Source organism: Corapipo altera, unplaced genomic scaffold (assembly GCF_003945725.1).
Source record: "Corapipo altera isolate COAL_440 unplaced genomic scaffold, ASM394572v1 61153, whole genome shotgun sequence".
Classification (NCBI taxonomy): Eukaryota; Metazoa; Chordata; class Aves; order Passeriformes; family Pipridae; genus Corapipo; species Corapipo altera.
Window position 1 is genome coordinate 2028510 of NW_020884958.1, and position 13131 is coordinate 2041640.

Below are 13131 nucleotides of genomic sequence, written 5' to 3' on the forward strand. Positions count from 1 at the left end.
ATCTAAAGTGATTCTTAAATGTCAAACACTGATTTTTTTTTCAAGAAGACTCCCACAGATTTTCTCTAATAGGCTGTCAGACCATATCACAGGTGACACTGGGAAAGAAACACTTCCAAGTACTTTCTTCCTGTGACAGTTTCTACCAGACCAGGAGCAACAGGACTGAAATTCTGATTTTTTTCTGTGGTCCAGTATGACACCTTCTTGGTCTCAAGAGGGTCTTAGATACTGTATTTAATTAAAAATATTTTAATCTATATTGGATGCCTCTGTTGTGGTGGAGAAGCTTTAGTACGTCACGGGGTTTGTCTTTCTGCTAGGATGGGAGAAATGGAATGTAAAGTAAACACTGTAAAGCAAGGAAGGCTTTATGTGCATGTTATGTGGCACAGCATTGTTCAGCAAAAAGGTATGGGTCAGGAAGGACAACATTAAAGAAAACAAAGGAACACAACCACAAGGCCTTCAGCTGGACTGCATTCTCAGCTTTTTCACTTTATGCTGACTGTCATAAAATGCTACTGCTGGCAGCATGCAAGTTGCTGAGATTGCCTACAAGTCCAGTAAAGGCTAAAGGTGTCACTGCATGAGCCAAACAAACTGAGAAACTACGTAATTCCCCAGGCAAACACTGGGTCTTTGTGGTAAAAACGTGCCAATGTCCAAGGTTGCTGTGTTGTTGCTGAGGGTATGATGTTTGCATAACAGTCCCTGTGCTGCTCTTCCCTCCAGGAAAACTGACCTGCAATATGGAATATGGGGGGAGAGAATAAAACAAATAATCAGCCTCCCTGTTTGGGGAATAGCTGTAGCGTGGTTTCATGCAAACTGGAGTGCTAATACACTATTTATACAGCATCAGTATTTTTCACAGAAAAATTTTGCTAAGCAACTGAGAAGTTTGTATGTCATTGCCATGTGGGTGGATGTTTCAATGGGATTTTGGTGGAAAATTTGGCTTACAGTTGTGCACCTCAATGTGGGCATATTTTGTCTGATGACCATCATTCTCATGCATACACTGGGTTACAGAACATCAGAGCTTGCTGTTTTATTAACCTTGATGCTGTAGCATCACATTTTGCCTTTCCACATACTAACTGGAAAAGGAAAATATGTTTCCATGCTAAATTTTCCAGTGAGGAAGAGCAGTGTAACACTCATGAAGCCACAGAAATGATACCAGCTCATACCAATTAAAGATCTGTTGCATCGTTTCTGTATTTTGTTTTCTACTCTTCCTTCCTGCACTGAGTGGTTTCCTAAGTATAAGCTTTCAAAAGATCTAAACCTAAACACAAAGCTATGCCCAAGATCCCTGTAAACAATTTCCATGGTTCCTCTTGCACTTCTTTTCGGTCTGTTTTAGGAGGAGGAGGAATAATTTGAAATAACTGTAAAACACCTCCATTTCAGCGCATGGTAAATGGCCTTATATATACACAGGGGAGGGAAAAGGGAAGGAACAGCAGGAGAATGACCAGGTCCCATTGGAGGTGTGTGGTGGTGGTCTGATAGCCAACGACAGACACTGAGCCGTGACACCTCCCCAGTCAGCCTAGGGAGGGAGGAGGGACAATGAAGGAGAGGGGGTGGGAAGCTGTCAAGAATTTTATAAAAGTTAGTGATTAGAAGGACTGGGTATCTTTGCCTGCAAACACCTCACCAGAAGCTTGTAGCAGCAGAGGCACTGCCTACAAAAAAGTAAGTATAATAATTTAGTTTCTAAACTGTAAAGGTGGTATGTATATCAGCAGCTGAGACCTGGCATGTTTATCTACACTGGGCTTGGAAAGTTGTTTTGATGTTGGTTTTATTTTTTTGTTCCAGGAACAGCTTGTAAGAATTAAGCACTCAGCCATTCTGCAGTGGTCTTCCAAAGTGACCTATTTGTTGCTAACACTGGCTTTCTGACTTAGCTTAGTCACTCAGAACTCCTGGAATAAGTGAATCCTTAGTCTAAGGGGACTAGAGCAATATCATACCTGCATTGCTTTCTGTTGCTTCGTTTTGTATTTGGTTTATGCTTGTGGCATACCCAAATTTATGTTTTGCAAGGAGAATAGTAGAAGGCAGCTGGTCCTGACAGGCACCAGTGCTGACAGAAGTGTAATTATGTTGTGTTCATTGTGCAGCTTCTTCTGAAGCATTAGTGCAGTAGTGTGGATAAGATCCTTTGGCAGGGGGGTGTAGGATGGTCTGCAGTGCAGGAAAACAAAACCTGCTTTTGCATTAGGCTGTAACCTCTCCAGCTCTGAACAGACAGCTTCAGGAAATTGCTCAACCAATAAAAATCCTCACTGAGTCTGTGATCCTCCATCACATTCTCAACATGTGCCTAGAACCCAAAACTATTTTTAGCCCACTTGAGACCCTCACCACTGCTTCCCCCAGCCAAGACTGCAATTCTCATGCAAGTCTGACATCATTTTATTACCGTCTCTGAGAAGAGCCCAGCCGTGAAATGGGGGTACATTTGCTCAGAACTTGAGTGTGGCTCTGAGGCTAACATGGGAGTCAGGACAGGAGATAGGATGTGGAACCAAGGTCCCTAGACTGAACTTGAAGATGGTAAAAAAGAATTCACCAAAGAGAGCGAAAAACAACCAGGCAGTTTACCATCAAATATGCCCCAAAGGACCTATCGAGATGGTGAAATAATTATGTCAATCAAAAACATCTGTCCCTTTTTCTAGGTGACAGAAGTCTAAGTATCTCTTTTTGTCCCTTACCCTTGAGACTTTTTAGAACCCAGAAATGAAATTTTGCTATACTAAAACCATCACTGTCAATGCAAAGATGATGGGGGAAACATCCTGTTCTTTCCTCAGAGCTCCTTCCTACATACAGGAGGCACTGCTTCTACTTCGACTCCTGAAGCAGGTACTCACAGAGAGTCACAGGGTAATTCAGGATGAAAGGGACATCAGAAGGTCTGCAATCCCACCACCTCCTGCCCAAAGTAGGGTTAGACATGAGGTGAGACCAAGGTGCTCAGGGCTTTATTCAGATGTGCCTTGGCAACCTTCAAGGATGGAGACACCACAGCCTCTTTTTCAATCTGCTCCATTGCTTGGCTGTCCTAACAGTGAAAATTTTTTCTTCATATCCAGTCCAAGTCTCTCTAGTTTCAGCTTACGCCTGTTGTCTCTCACTGTCCCTGCACACGCCACTATGAAGAGCCTGTCTCTGCCTGTGCAATCACCACTCTGTAGGTGCTGGGGACTGCTGAGAGGTCCCCCCGAAGCCATCGCTGTCTGAGGCTGAACTGGACCCATCTCTGCAGACTTCTCCTCACAGAGCAAGTGCTGCAGCCTCCAACCCTCTTGGTGGCACATGTTGAACTGACTTGCTTCAGTTTGTCATGTCTTTCCTGTACTGCAGGGACCCAACACTGGAGACAGTACCCAAGTCTAATCTAAAGAGTCCTGAGCCAAGGGGGATAACCCCTGTACTCCTCTAGGCTGGACTCCTGCTCACACAGGATGTTTGGGCACTTGCTGCTGGCCCCCTGTTCAGCTCAGTGACTGACACGGCCCTGGGCCATCCCCAAAGGCAAATAGACAAATTTGTTCTTGGAAGACTGAAATGAGCTGTGCAGCTCTGGCAGCCTGGGCACAACTGTTTTTCCTCACGACCTGTGAGCTGACATATCCAGCTCTTTAAGGGGAGACATTAACGTTTCTGTGGATGTGCTAGGAGCTTCCTCTTTACAGGATAGCTGTATGAAACATTACTGAAGTGTAAGGCTTCTCAACTCCCCTTTAAATGCTCAGACCAGGACCTTACAGCAGACACCCTTTTTGAATCCAACCATGAAGATCCTCAGAAATTATGCTCCTCATGAAAGAATCACAGCAAAATAAAAAATCCTAAATCAAGGGGACTTGAACATTCTGCACCTTTGAGCTATTATTAGGTTTACAATTGCTCTTTTGCTCTCATTTCTCCATCATTTCAGCTAGAAACATTGTGCCTTTTATTCGTCCTTGTAGCTCGGCAGGGTAGCTGGGAACCACTCACCAAAGCCTTAAAGATAATTTTGGGGAGACTTTGGCAAAATTCCACCTGCTCCTTCATGCTCAATGAGATCCTTGTGTAGAAACTGGAACTAATCTGCTGTCTTCCAATTCATCCTTGTGGAACTACACTGTATGGTTTCAGCTTCTCAGAGTACTCACTTGGAGCAGCATTATTTGCTGAAAGCTTGTATTTCTGTACTTCTGTGCTTTGCAGGCTGGCTTCGAGTGATAACTGTCTCTTTGTTATCTTTAGGGAAACACTGGAAATAAGTAAGAGAGAGCAGACATTAGTCTGCAGACATTAGCAGACTTTAGTCTCACTATTTATTGCATTGCTGGAAAGAAAGTGTGCCCACAATAACATGACTAGAGCAACTGGTGGTCTTCCAGTTCAGGTACAGGGATTAAAGATTACCTGGATACACCCCCTGGTGCTGCAGCACAGCTCCAAACTGCAACTCTAAAATCCCACCCCTGCTTTAGAGATTCATTAACTTTGACCTTGGACAAGATCATACTTTTGCCAGGTCACAATTTTCCAGTCTTTTCCACAGATACTGTGAACCACTGGAGTGATTCCTCATCATTTTGCAAAACCACTTATTTAACAGTACAGTGGTTTTACCTGAAGTTCTCACCACCCAACTATTACAGTAATCGTAACAACAAGCCAATTTCCTCTTTGAGACATATCTGACACAGACAGCAGGTGAATGATAAGGAGGGTTATAGGTGAACTGAAGTAGCTATGCAGCATAAACCACAACTTTTCAAGTTCTTCTGAGGGGGCTGAACAGGCTGAGAGCTGGGAGTGATGGAGCAGCGGTCAGCACAGTAGAAGGATGTTTCCCAGAGCTCTGGGCACAGCTAGATACACAAAGAGAGGGGCTCAGCTGAGCTTGCTTCTGCAGGAATACAGCAAGAAGGAATTTCAGCCCTTGGGGAGGGAGAGAACTTTCTCTCATTTGACACAGTCTTCATCATGCTCTCCTTCAACTCCCCTCTAAACTTGGAATGACTCACCTTTGTTAAGCTGCATAGGAAAAATTCTGGTCTCAGCTCACAAAAAGGTAAAGACATCTGTACACTGCATCTGGCTGGTCTGTACTGGCAGACAATGCCATTTGAATCTTGCATGATTACATTTCCAAAGTATCTTCAGCTATGAATCAGAGACATGGATTTGTAGCTGCCACCTGACTTGTGATGGCATGGTTGCCAGAAAATGTTGGCACCATTTGACATGCTGTACAGAACTCTGTACCCTATCATGAGTAGCAGACAGATTGTTTATCATTTCTCCCCATTCTGCCCTTCAGTAGGAAGAACAAAGCAAGGATTCCCTGGTGACATAGCATCTGTGTGCAGAGAAAGAGGAGGTAGGACTTGGCTGCCTAATGCTTATATAGGGAGAAATATGTGCTGGCCATCTCTGTTGAAATGGGAAATGGCATGTTCTCACTCATCTATCGGCTGACTTTGGGAGTAGAAAATGCAGACAGTGTCCAGAGCCCTGTACTTTTGGAGGAAAACTTGATATTGGTGATCTTTTGTACTATTGGGGATCTTTTTGTTTTTAATTAATCACCTTGTGGATTTAGCACCCACTGACAAAAACATGAGTGTTGCTTTAGCTATCACATCTAATAAATTGAAGGAAGAGAGTCTTTCTGGTTTGGGCTCACAGGCTTATACACACAGAAAAGTAACTTGGACTATTCAGATGATACCAGAAACTGTAATTTAATGGCATATAATCAAAACTTTAATAAGGCCAAGAATTTTGTCATATCAAGACAGAATTTGGGATTTAATATGCTGGGTATCTGCAGTTGGTAAGCCTCTGCCACAGCTCAAAAGATAGAAAAGAGGAGTGAATCCTTCTAAGCCCCTAGATCTTCTATAGAGGAAGCAATTAACTGCAGTTCTGAAAGCAGCCGTGAGGAGGAGAAACACAGAGCAAAGCAGGAGGGTGATGATAGAAAATCAATTACTGGCAACATAGGACAGAAAATGGGAGAGGGATAATGTTAGGAAATGTGTAAAGTAAGCAGTGGAATAATCGGCATTCTACTTATGGGAACTAAGAAGTGTCCAGAGTTAGCAGTTTGCATACTTGTTACTTGGTACATGTTTTTATTACAGACTGACCTTCCTTTATTCTCTCAGCAAATCCAGGTAAAACACAGAGTCTTTCTCACTTTGGCTATGGAAGGATGTGGCAGGATGTGGCTCCCACACCTCTCTTCTGGTTTTGCCAGACACATCAAGCCAAGAAGAACTGAAATGGATTTCTGGGCATATGCTTAAGATAACATGGACCAGACAAGCACCAAGAGCCCTCCAGTGGGGTCTCTGATTCACAGTCTCCTCCAGCTGGTAACAGTAATTCTCTTTCACAGATAAGTCAACATGACCCACCAGTTCCCAGCGCTGACTCCAGAGCAGAAGAAAGCTCTTTCAGACACTGCTCAGAGGATTGTGGCTTCAGGAAAGGGGATCCTAGCTGCAGATGAATCAGTGGGTTAGTTCTGCTTATCAATCAGTTAGCAGCATCCAAGAATTTTTCTTTTTAATTTTGCTGCATGTTTGAAACCAGTGAAGTAAATGAAAGACCCTTAAAAACTGAGCTGTTGTCTGAGCAGAAATACCCAGTCTGGGCTGCAGCTGTGACAACATAAGCTTACAAACTGTGGGTTGGGAAGGGAAGCTCTAAATCAAGATGCAGTTCCTTACTACACACTGGGACCAGGAGGAGGCCAGCCAAGCCTGAAACCTCTTGGTCTGGCCATTGTCCACCTCACTAGGTACCATGGGGAACAGGCTGCAGAGGATCAATGTGGAGAACACAGAGGAGAACCGCCGAGCTTTTAGAGAGATCCTCTTCTCTTCAGACACTTCCATCAACCAGAGCATTGGGGGAGTCATCCTCTTCCACGAGACTCTCTACCAGAAAGACAGCAGTGGAAAGCCATTCCCAGCACTCATCAAGGAAAAAGGCATTGTGGTGGGAATAAAGGTGAGTACCTGTATTGGCCTGACTGGCATCATAGCCCAAACCCCGTTTGAAGAGAAAATTTATATATGGAGCTGCACTCTCTCCTGGTGTGTAGTTTGTTTTAAAATGACTAGAAGGTCTCGACCACCATTCTCTGTGTTGCTTTTGTGCACATTTGCATTAGACACAGGAAGTTTTCATACACCAGCTCCCATTTACTCACCATTCACTACGAATAAGTCCCTCCATGCAGTAACCTAAATCCAGTTCTTTCTGCATCTAACAGAGCTTTCAAGCTATTGTCTTCTGCCATCTATATGCTGCCCCTTCCTCTGATCCAGCTCACTCCTTTTCTTCACCTTTGCTCCAGCATTTCCCTCCTTTGCATCCTGAGGATGTTCAGCCCCACACTTTACTCACAGTCAGCCTGCAAAGGCAGACTAGCCATGGGTAAGAAGATAAGGAGGAGACTTATTCCCATTCCTCTGTAACCCTTCCTCTTTTTCTGATCTCCTCAGCTGGATAAAGGCACAGCACCTCTAGCAGGAACAAATGGAGAAACCACCATCCAAGGTAAGGAGAGATCTAAGGAGCCTAAGCTACAACCTGTGCAGCAAAAGCCATGGAGTGACTCCCCTGAGGCACAGCCTTGGCTGGTGTCAAGGCACTAGTCAGAGCTCTGAGCTGAAGAACAGCTCTCAGAGGAGCTCTGTTCCCCCCTGCAGGGCTGGATGGGCTGGCTGAGCGCTGTGCTCAGTACAAGAAGGACGGTGCTGACTTTGCCAAGTGGCGTGCTGTGCTCAAGATCACCAGCACAACACCCTCCCAGCTTGCCATCCAGGAGAATGCCAACACCTTGGCACGCTATGCCAGCATCTGCCAGCAGGTACCTGCCTTCCAGCAACCTGAGGTGCTGTTGCCCCTTCTCACTGTTCTCTGTGATGACACACTAGAAAGGAGGATTTCTGTGAGGGTTTGGGGAAGGATGAGGAGGAAGGACAGCACGGGAGGAAGAAATACCACCAAACAACAAGAACAGTTTTTCTTCCATAGCCCTAAAGATTTCCCTGTCTTCCTTTTCTTAGCATGGCTTGGTGCCCATTGTGGAGCCAGAAATCCTGCCTGATGGAGACCACGATCTCCAGCGCTGCCAGTATGTCACAGAAAAGGTAAGGGATTCCTTCCCCCTCACAAAGATGAACTTTGTGCAGTTTGTGCTCACAGAGCTGAAAGAGATTTGACGAAAAAGGGACTTCATAACTGCACCACAAATATGAGCTGCTTACAGACAACTAATGAGTTTAATAGCACATGCAAGAGTATAATCCATGCTTTCGGACTTCCACTGGACTGATGATATAAGCATCTTCAACCTCAAAAAAGATGGATCAGGAACAAAACCAAGTACTGCAGTTTCAGTACCTCAGTTTGCAGGGACAAATCTAGTAAATATGAAGAGTGGTATCCTGGTCATCTCAAAAGCAGTGGTATCTCCACAACTGCAACCCCTGAGATAAATTACACATCAGAAAGCAGAATCCCATTTGATTTTGTTACATTCCCAAAGAATAAACTGTCCTGCAGCTGGCTGAGGTAAAGGTTTGAGCAGAGGTATGTATTCAATCCCCCTGTTTTCCAGGTTCTGGCTGCCGTCTACAAGGCACTGAATGATCACCACGTGTACCTGGAAGGGACTCTGCTGAAACCCAACATGGTCATGGCTGGGCATTCCTGCTCCAAGAAGTACACCCCTCAGGATATCGCCGTGGCAACTGTCACAACCCTCCTCCGTACTGTTCCTGCGGCTGTTCCTGGTGATTCCTGACTCATTCCTATGTATCCATTCCCACTGTCACTCTTGCTGGCCCTGCTGCTACCTCTGGTGTGCAAAGCTCAGGGGTTGACATGGCTGGAGCGGTCCGTTTCTAAGCCTCCAAACCTCCTTCTTGCAGGGATCTGCTTCCTGTCTGGAGGCCAGAGCGAAGAGGAGGCTTCTGTCAACCTGAACGCCATGAACCAGTCCCCTCTGCCTAAGCCTTGGAAACTGACCTTTTCCTACGGGAGGGCCCTGCAGGCCTCTGCCCTGGCTGCATGGTTGGGCAAAACCGAGAACAAGAAGGCAGCGCAGGAGGCCTTCCGCAAGCGGGCGCAGGTATAAGGCTCCCCGCTCCGGTAGCGGGAAGAGCTGTTCCCCATGAAGGGAGACCTGCTGTCACCTTCCAAAGGCTACTCTTGATCCCTCTCCTCCTGATGCTTCACATTCACCAGGGGTGTTACTCTATTTTTTCTGCCTTAGTTAATTGCTTGATTATTTCTTACTTGGTTGCTCCCACTGGTTACTCTTTGCATACCTGCTGTTCTTATGCCACACTGACTGTTTTCCCCCTCCTTTTGCTTTCTTTTTCAGATTAACAGTTTGGCTTGCAGGGGACAGTATGTCCTATCTGGGAAGACTGACGCAGCTGCCACGCAGTCACTTTTCACTGCCGGCTACACCTACTGAAAGTGCAGGAGCCTTCCTTCCTCCTGGCCCTTCTCACAAGGTGGAAGGTGTTCAGAAATGAAAGAAAAACGTAGAAATCTAATTTCCCTTTACCCTACATGAAGCTGGAGATAAAATGGATAAGATTTCTCTCCACCCTTCACTCCCACAATTTACCAAGGGGATATTCTTGTTTCGTTTGCACATTCCAAGGAAAGGGAATTCTTTCCAAACAGCAAACAACAGCTGCCAATGAATCATGAACCCACTCTCCTCCCCAGTCTGAAACTCAATCCCTAGAATAATAGGCAGATTAAGTAGTTCCCTGGCAATTCAAACACACACCCTTGCCTATTACCACATTTTGCAGGCAAAATCTTGAATTATAGAACCTGACTCTGTATTCAATCATGGCAATAAAACAGTAATTGAAAAACTAATCTCTACCTCACAATTCTCTTTTTTTTTTTTAATAAACTTTATAGTGTTTGTCATGCATATTGTGTCTTTGCAAAGATTAAAAAAAAAGTGTTACAGCTGGTGAGTTTGGGAAACCCAGAGGATATCAAAGGGGAATAATCCAATAGTGACACAGCTGCAGAGGTTAATCCTGCTGAACAACAGCACAAAAAAACTTGAGAGGTGTACAAGGGACTCAGGCCACAGACAAACAACTCTTCCTTCAGAAGCTTCTCGTGTCCCTGGAGAGTCATGGTTGGTGGGATGAGGCTGCACCAGGGTTGCACAGGTTGGGTCAAGGCTGTAAAAAGACTGTTTTTCCAGTGGCATTTGTCACAATAATTAACATCAAACATGCAGGAAGGCATCTTGGCCTGTTGGTGTAGCTTGGATAATCAGGCTGATGTTGCAGGCCCACTGTTTGACCTTAGGCCTGTTGCTATGTCCCTGTTAAAGATACAAGATTTGTGAACTAAAGTACAATTAGATGATTGTCATGAAAAAAAAAAAAAGGCATAAGTGGCAAAAACAGCAGACCAGGGTTATAGAAGAGTAGTCTCCTGGATGCACACTACACCAATCAACAGTGAGGCCTTGGAGCAGCCCCCCAGACATCCAGGGCCAGGCTTCCCAGAGGAGCTCCTGACCCTCTAGGGTCATCCCACTGCTGGCTGCTTCTCCTGGCCACAGGCACTCCCTGCTCCTGCCAACAACTGGGAAAACATGTAAAAATCACTGTCCTGTAAACACTTCCTCCTGTCCTCTGTGTCAGTAACCTGTCACAGGGGCAATAAACAGCCAAACTCCTTCACATGGATCCAACCGCTGAGTAATTAATGCTTGATTTAGACTGTCCTGATGGTGAATGAAGAGCAAAAACTTGCCAAAAAAAACTCCCCAAAGGCCAACACCAGCATCAGGAATGACACCCCTTTCCTGGCTTGGCTGTGGTTGTGCCTTCACACACCCAAGCTCAGTGAAACCTCTGCTCCCCACAAGCAGCATCCTGCTGATCCTCTGATCCGTGCATCACAGGATCAACCACGGAACAGTTTGCACTGGGAATGACCTTAAAGATTCTATTTTTTCAACCAGACACAGATAAAACCCCTCTGCCGTGGGCAGGGACACCTTCCACTAGACCAGGTTGCTCCAACTTGTCCGTGGACACTTCCAGTGGTGGGTCATCCACAGCTTCTATGGATATCCTGTGCCAGCGGCTCACCACTCTCACAGGGAAGAATTCCTTCCTAATCGCCCCTCTTTTAATTTAAAGCCGTCCCCACTTTTTCTGTCACGATCTGCTCGTGTAAAAATCCCCTCTCCCTCTCTGTTACAAGCCCACATGAAGCACTGGGAGGCCGCAGAAAGGTCTCCCCGGAGCTTTCTCCCGGTGGGAGCCGAGACCTCCGAGACACCCCCGCGCTGAGGGGGCGGCCATGGGACTACAGTTCCCGTGAGGCTTTGCGGGGCGCGGCTGCAGCTCGTCACTGCGGCGGGTGCGGCGAGAAGGAGCATGGCGGCGGTGCGGGCGCTGAGGGCAGCGGGGCCGGGGCGGCCCGGGCTGGGCCCCGCGGGGCTCAGAGCCTTCTGGGGTGTCCGCAGGTACCGCAGGGCACCAGGGGGTGGCATCTGAACCTCTCGCGGGCCGTGGAGGTGCTGGAGGGGCCTTGGTCTTACACTCCCCCGCACCGAGCGCGTCCCTCGGGGTTGTGTCCAGGCAGCTCCAGGATGTTTTTAGGGAAGGAGATCCAGCAGGTTCCATGGGAATTAAGCGCCCATCGAGGCGCACTGCTGGCGGGCGGACGTGGTGGTGGTGGTACTGGGTTGGAGTCTTTAGTGCTGTCACCTGCTTTTTGTTAGGGGTGGGAAAGGAGGGATTTCACGGGAATGTAAAATGGTAGTTCCTGTACAGCGTTTTAGGTGAGACCATGCGTGGATTGTTGACTATAGTGTGGCATATGAGCAAGTCAAGTTTTGTAGTTAAAACTAGTGATGAATTTTTTTTTTTTTTTTTTTTTTTTTTTTTGGTACCTGGGCACTGATTTTTTTTTTTTTCTGTAGTAGTGGTTATTTTCTGTTATCCTTTTTGTTTAATTAATATTTTTTTTATTCACATCAGATTAGAAAACGCAGTGGTAACTGGGAAGACAAGTAATTATTCTGATTAAAGTGTTTCCACACAGCCCAGTGAGATAAGGTGGGTGGGCGAGTGGTGGCTCTGCAGAGGGAGCCTGTGTGGTGAGCAGCCTTTGGGGAAAACCACCAAACCCTGTCTGGTTTTGTCCCTCATGGATAAGGACACTGTCTGGATTGAGCCTGCTTTAAAACACCTTGAACAGAATAGCACTCTGAGCCAGCCCAGAGATTGAAAACGCTTCTTTTCTGGTGCCAACAGGAAGGAGGAGAAAGAAGTGGAAGTGGAAGCGGGGATCTCTGAGAAGGAGGAGAGGAGCAAGCCCAGCCTGCTGTGCCCCCCGCCGCGCAGCCGGAGTTACCTCCCCCCACAGGACCTCCAGAGCCGCCTTGAGTCCCACGTAAGGGAGGTTTTTGGGTCCTCCCTTCCCCAAGACTGGGAGCAGACGCCCCTGCAGGAGAACAGGCTGAAGTTCCAGCTGCTGGCACGGCTGGCGGTGGAGCTGGGACACGCTGTGCCCAACTCCCAGCTCCACCTGATGCGCTGCGTCCGGGACGTGCTGGGTTTTTACCGCACCCCCGTGAAGGATGCGACCAAGTTCGATGAACTCGTGGCTGCAGAGCTGCCACCAAACCTGAAGATCATCTGGAAGCAGTGAGTCCCACCATGGACCTTTCCTGCAGAGCAGCGGCAGAGCCACCTCCTCGCAGTGAAATGTGTGAATTTCACTAATAAAAGTTCTTTGAGTCGTGCTCGGGTTTTTCACTGTTGTCTGTTCTGCCCTTTTTTCCCTGCAGACCAGGAGTGTGGGCACTGCCAGCTGCTCCCTTGCATCTCTGGCTCCAGTGGGGATAAACAAGGGGGACCAACTCCACAGTTCCTGCCCTGCACCTGGTTTTGGCTGGGGTAGAGGTAACTTTCTTCCCAGTGGCTGGTGTGGGGCTGTGTTTTGGATTCGTGCTGATGCGGAACACAGGGTTGATAATATAGAGATGTTTTTGTTATTGCTGAGCAGGGCTTGTACAGACAC

General features: G+C 46.8%; 2 protein-coding genes across 4 annotated transcripts; both read left to right on the plus strand.

The window, feature by feature from the left end:
• Positions 1-1579: 1579 nt before the first annotated feature.
• ALDOB (aldolase, fructose-bisphosphate B) lies at positions 1580-9945 on the plus strand. 3 transcript variants are annotated; one of them, XM_027663832.1, is made up of 10 exons: positions 1593-1707; positions 6195-6203; positions 6428-6549; positions 6833-7044; positions 7542-7596; positions 7749-7909; positions 8109-8192; positions 8663-8837; positions 8976-9175; positions 9431-9945. In XM_027663832.1, exons 3-10 carry the CDS (start codon positions 6438-6440, stop codon positions 9524-9526), a joined length of 1095 nt encoding a protein of 364 aa, XP_027519633.1. In that variant the 5' UTR covers positions 1593-1707; positions 6195-6203; positions 6428-6437; the 3' UTR covers positions 9527-9945. The 3 variants fall into 3 exon arrangements, with proteins under 3 accessions (XP_027519631.1, XP_027519632.1, XP_027519633.1); XM_027663830.1 differs by lacking the exon at positions 6195-6203 and having other exon boundaries at positions 1580-1707; XM_027663831.1 differs by lacking the exon at positions 6195-6203 and having other exon boundaries at positions 1588-1711.
• A 1495-nt stretch (positions 9946-11440) lies between these two features.
• On the plus strand, positions 11441-12853 carry MRPL50 (mitochondrial ribosomal protein L50). Its single transcript, XM_027663833.1, has 2 exons — positions 11441-11569; positions 12363-12853. Exons 1-2 carry the CDS (start codon positions 11481-11483, stop codon positions 12757-12759), a joined length of 486 nt encoding a protein of 161 aa, XP_027519634.1. The 5' UTR covers positions 11441-11480; the 3' UTR covers positions 12760-12853.
• Positions 12854-13131: the final 278 nt, after the last annotated feature.

Coding starts and splice junctions, on each gene's coding strand:
- ALDOB (XM_027663830.1), top strand. CDS start 6,438: ATGACCCACCAGTTCCCAGCGCTGACTCCAGAGCAGAAGAAAGCTCTT. Junction 6,550..6,832: donor AGCTGCAGATGAATCAGTGG/GTTAGTTCTGCT, acceptor CCACCTCACTAG/GTACCATGGGGAACAGGCTG. Junction 8,838..8,975: donor TGTTCCTGCGGCTGTTCCTG/GTGATTCCTGAC, acceptor TCCTTCTTGCAG/GGATCTGCTTCCTGTCTGGA.
- MRPL50 (XM_027663833.1), top strand. CDS start 11,481: ATGGCGGCGGTGCGGGCGCTGAGGGCAGCGGGGCCGGGGCGGCCCGGG. Junction 11,570..12,362: donor GCCTTCTGGGGTGTCCGCAG/GTACCGCAGGGC, acceptor TGGTGCCAACAG/GAAGGAGGAGAAAGAAGTGG.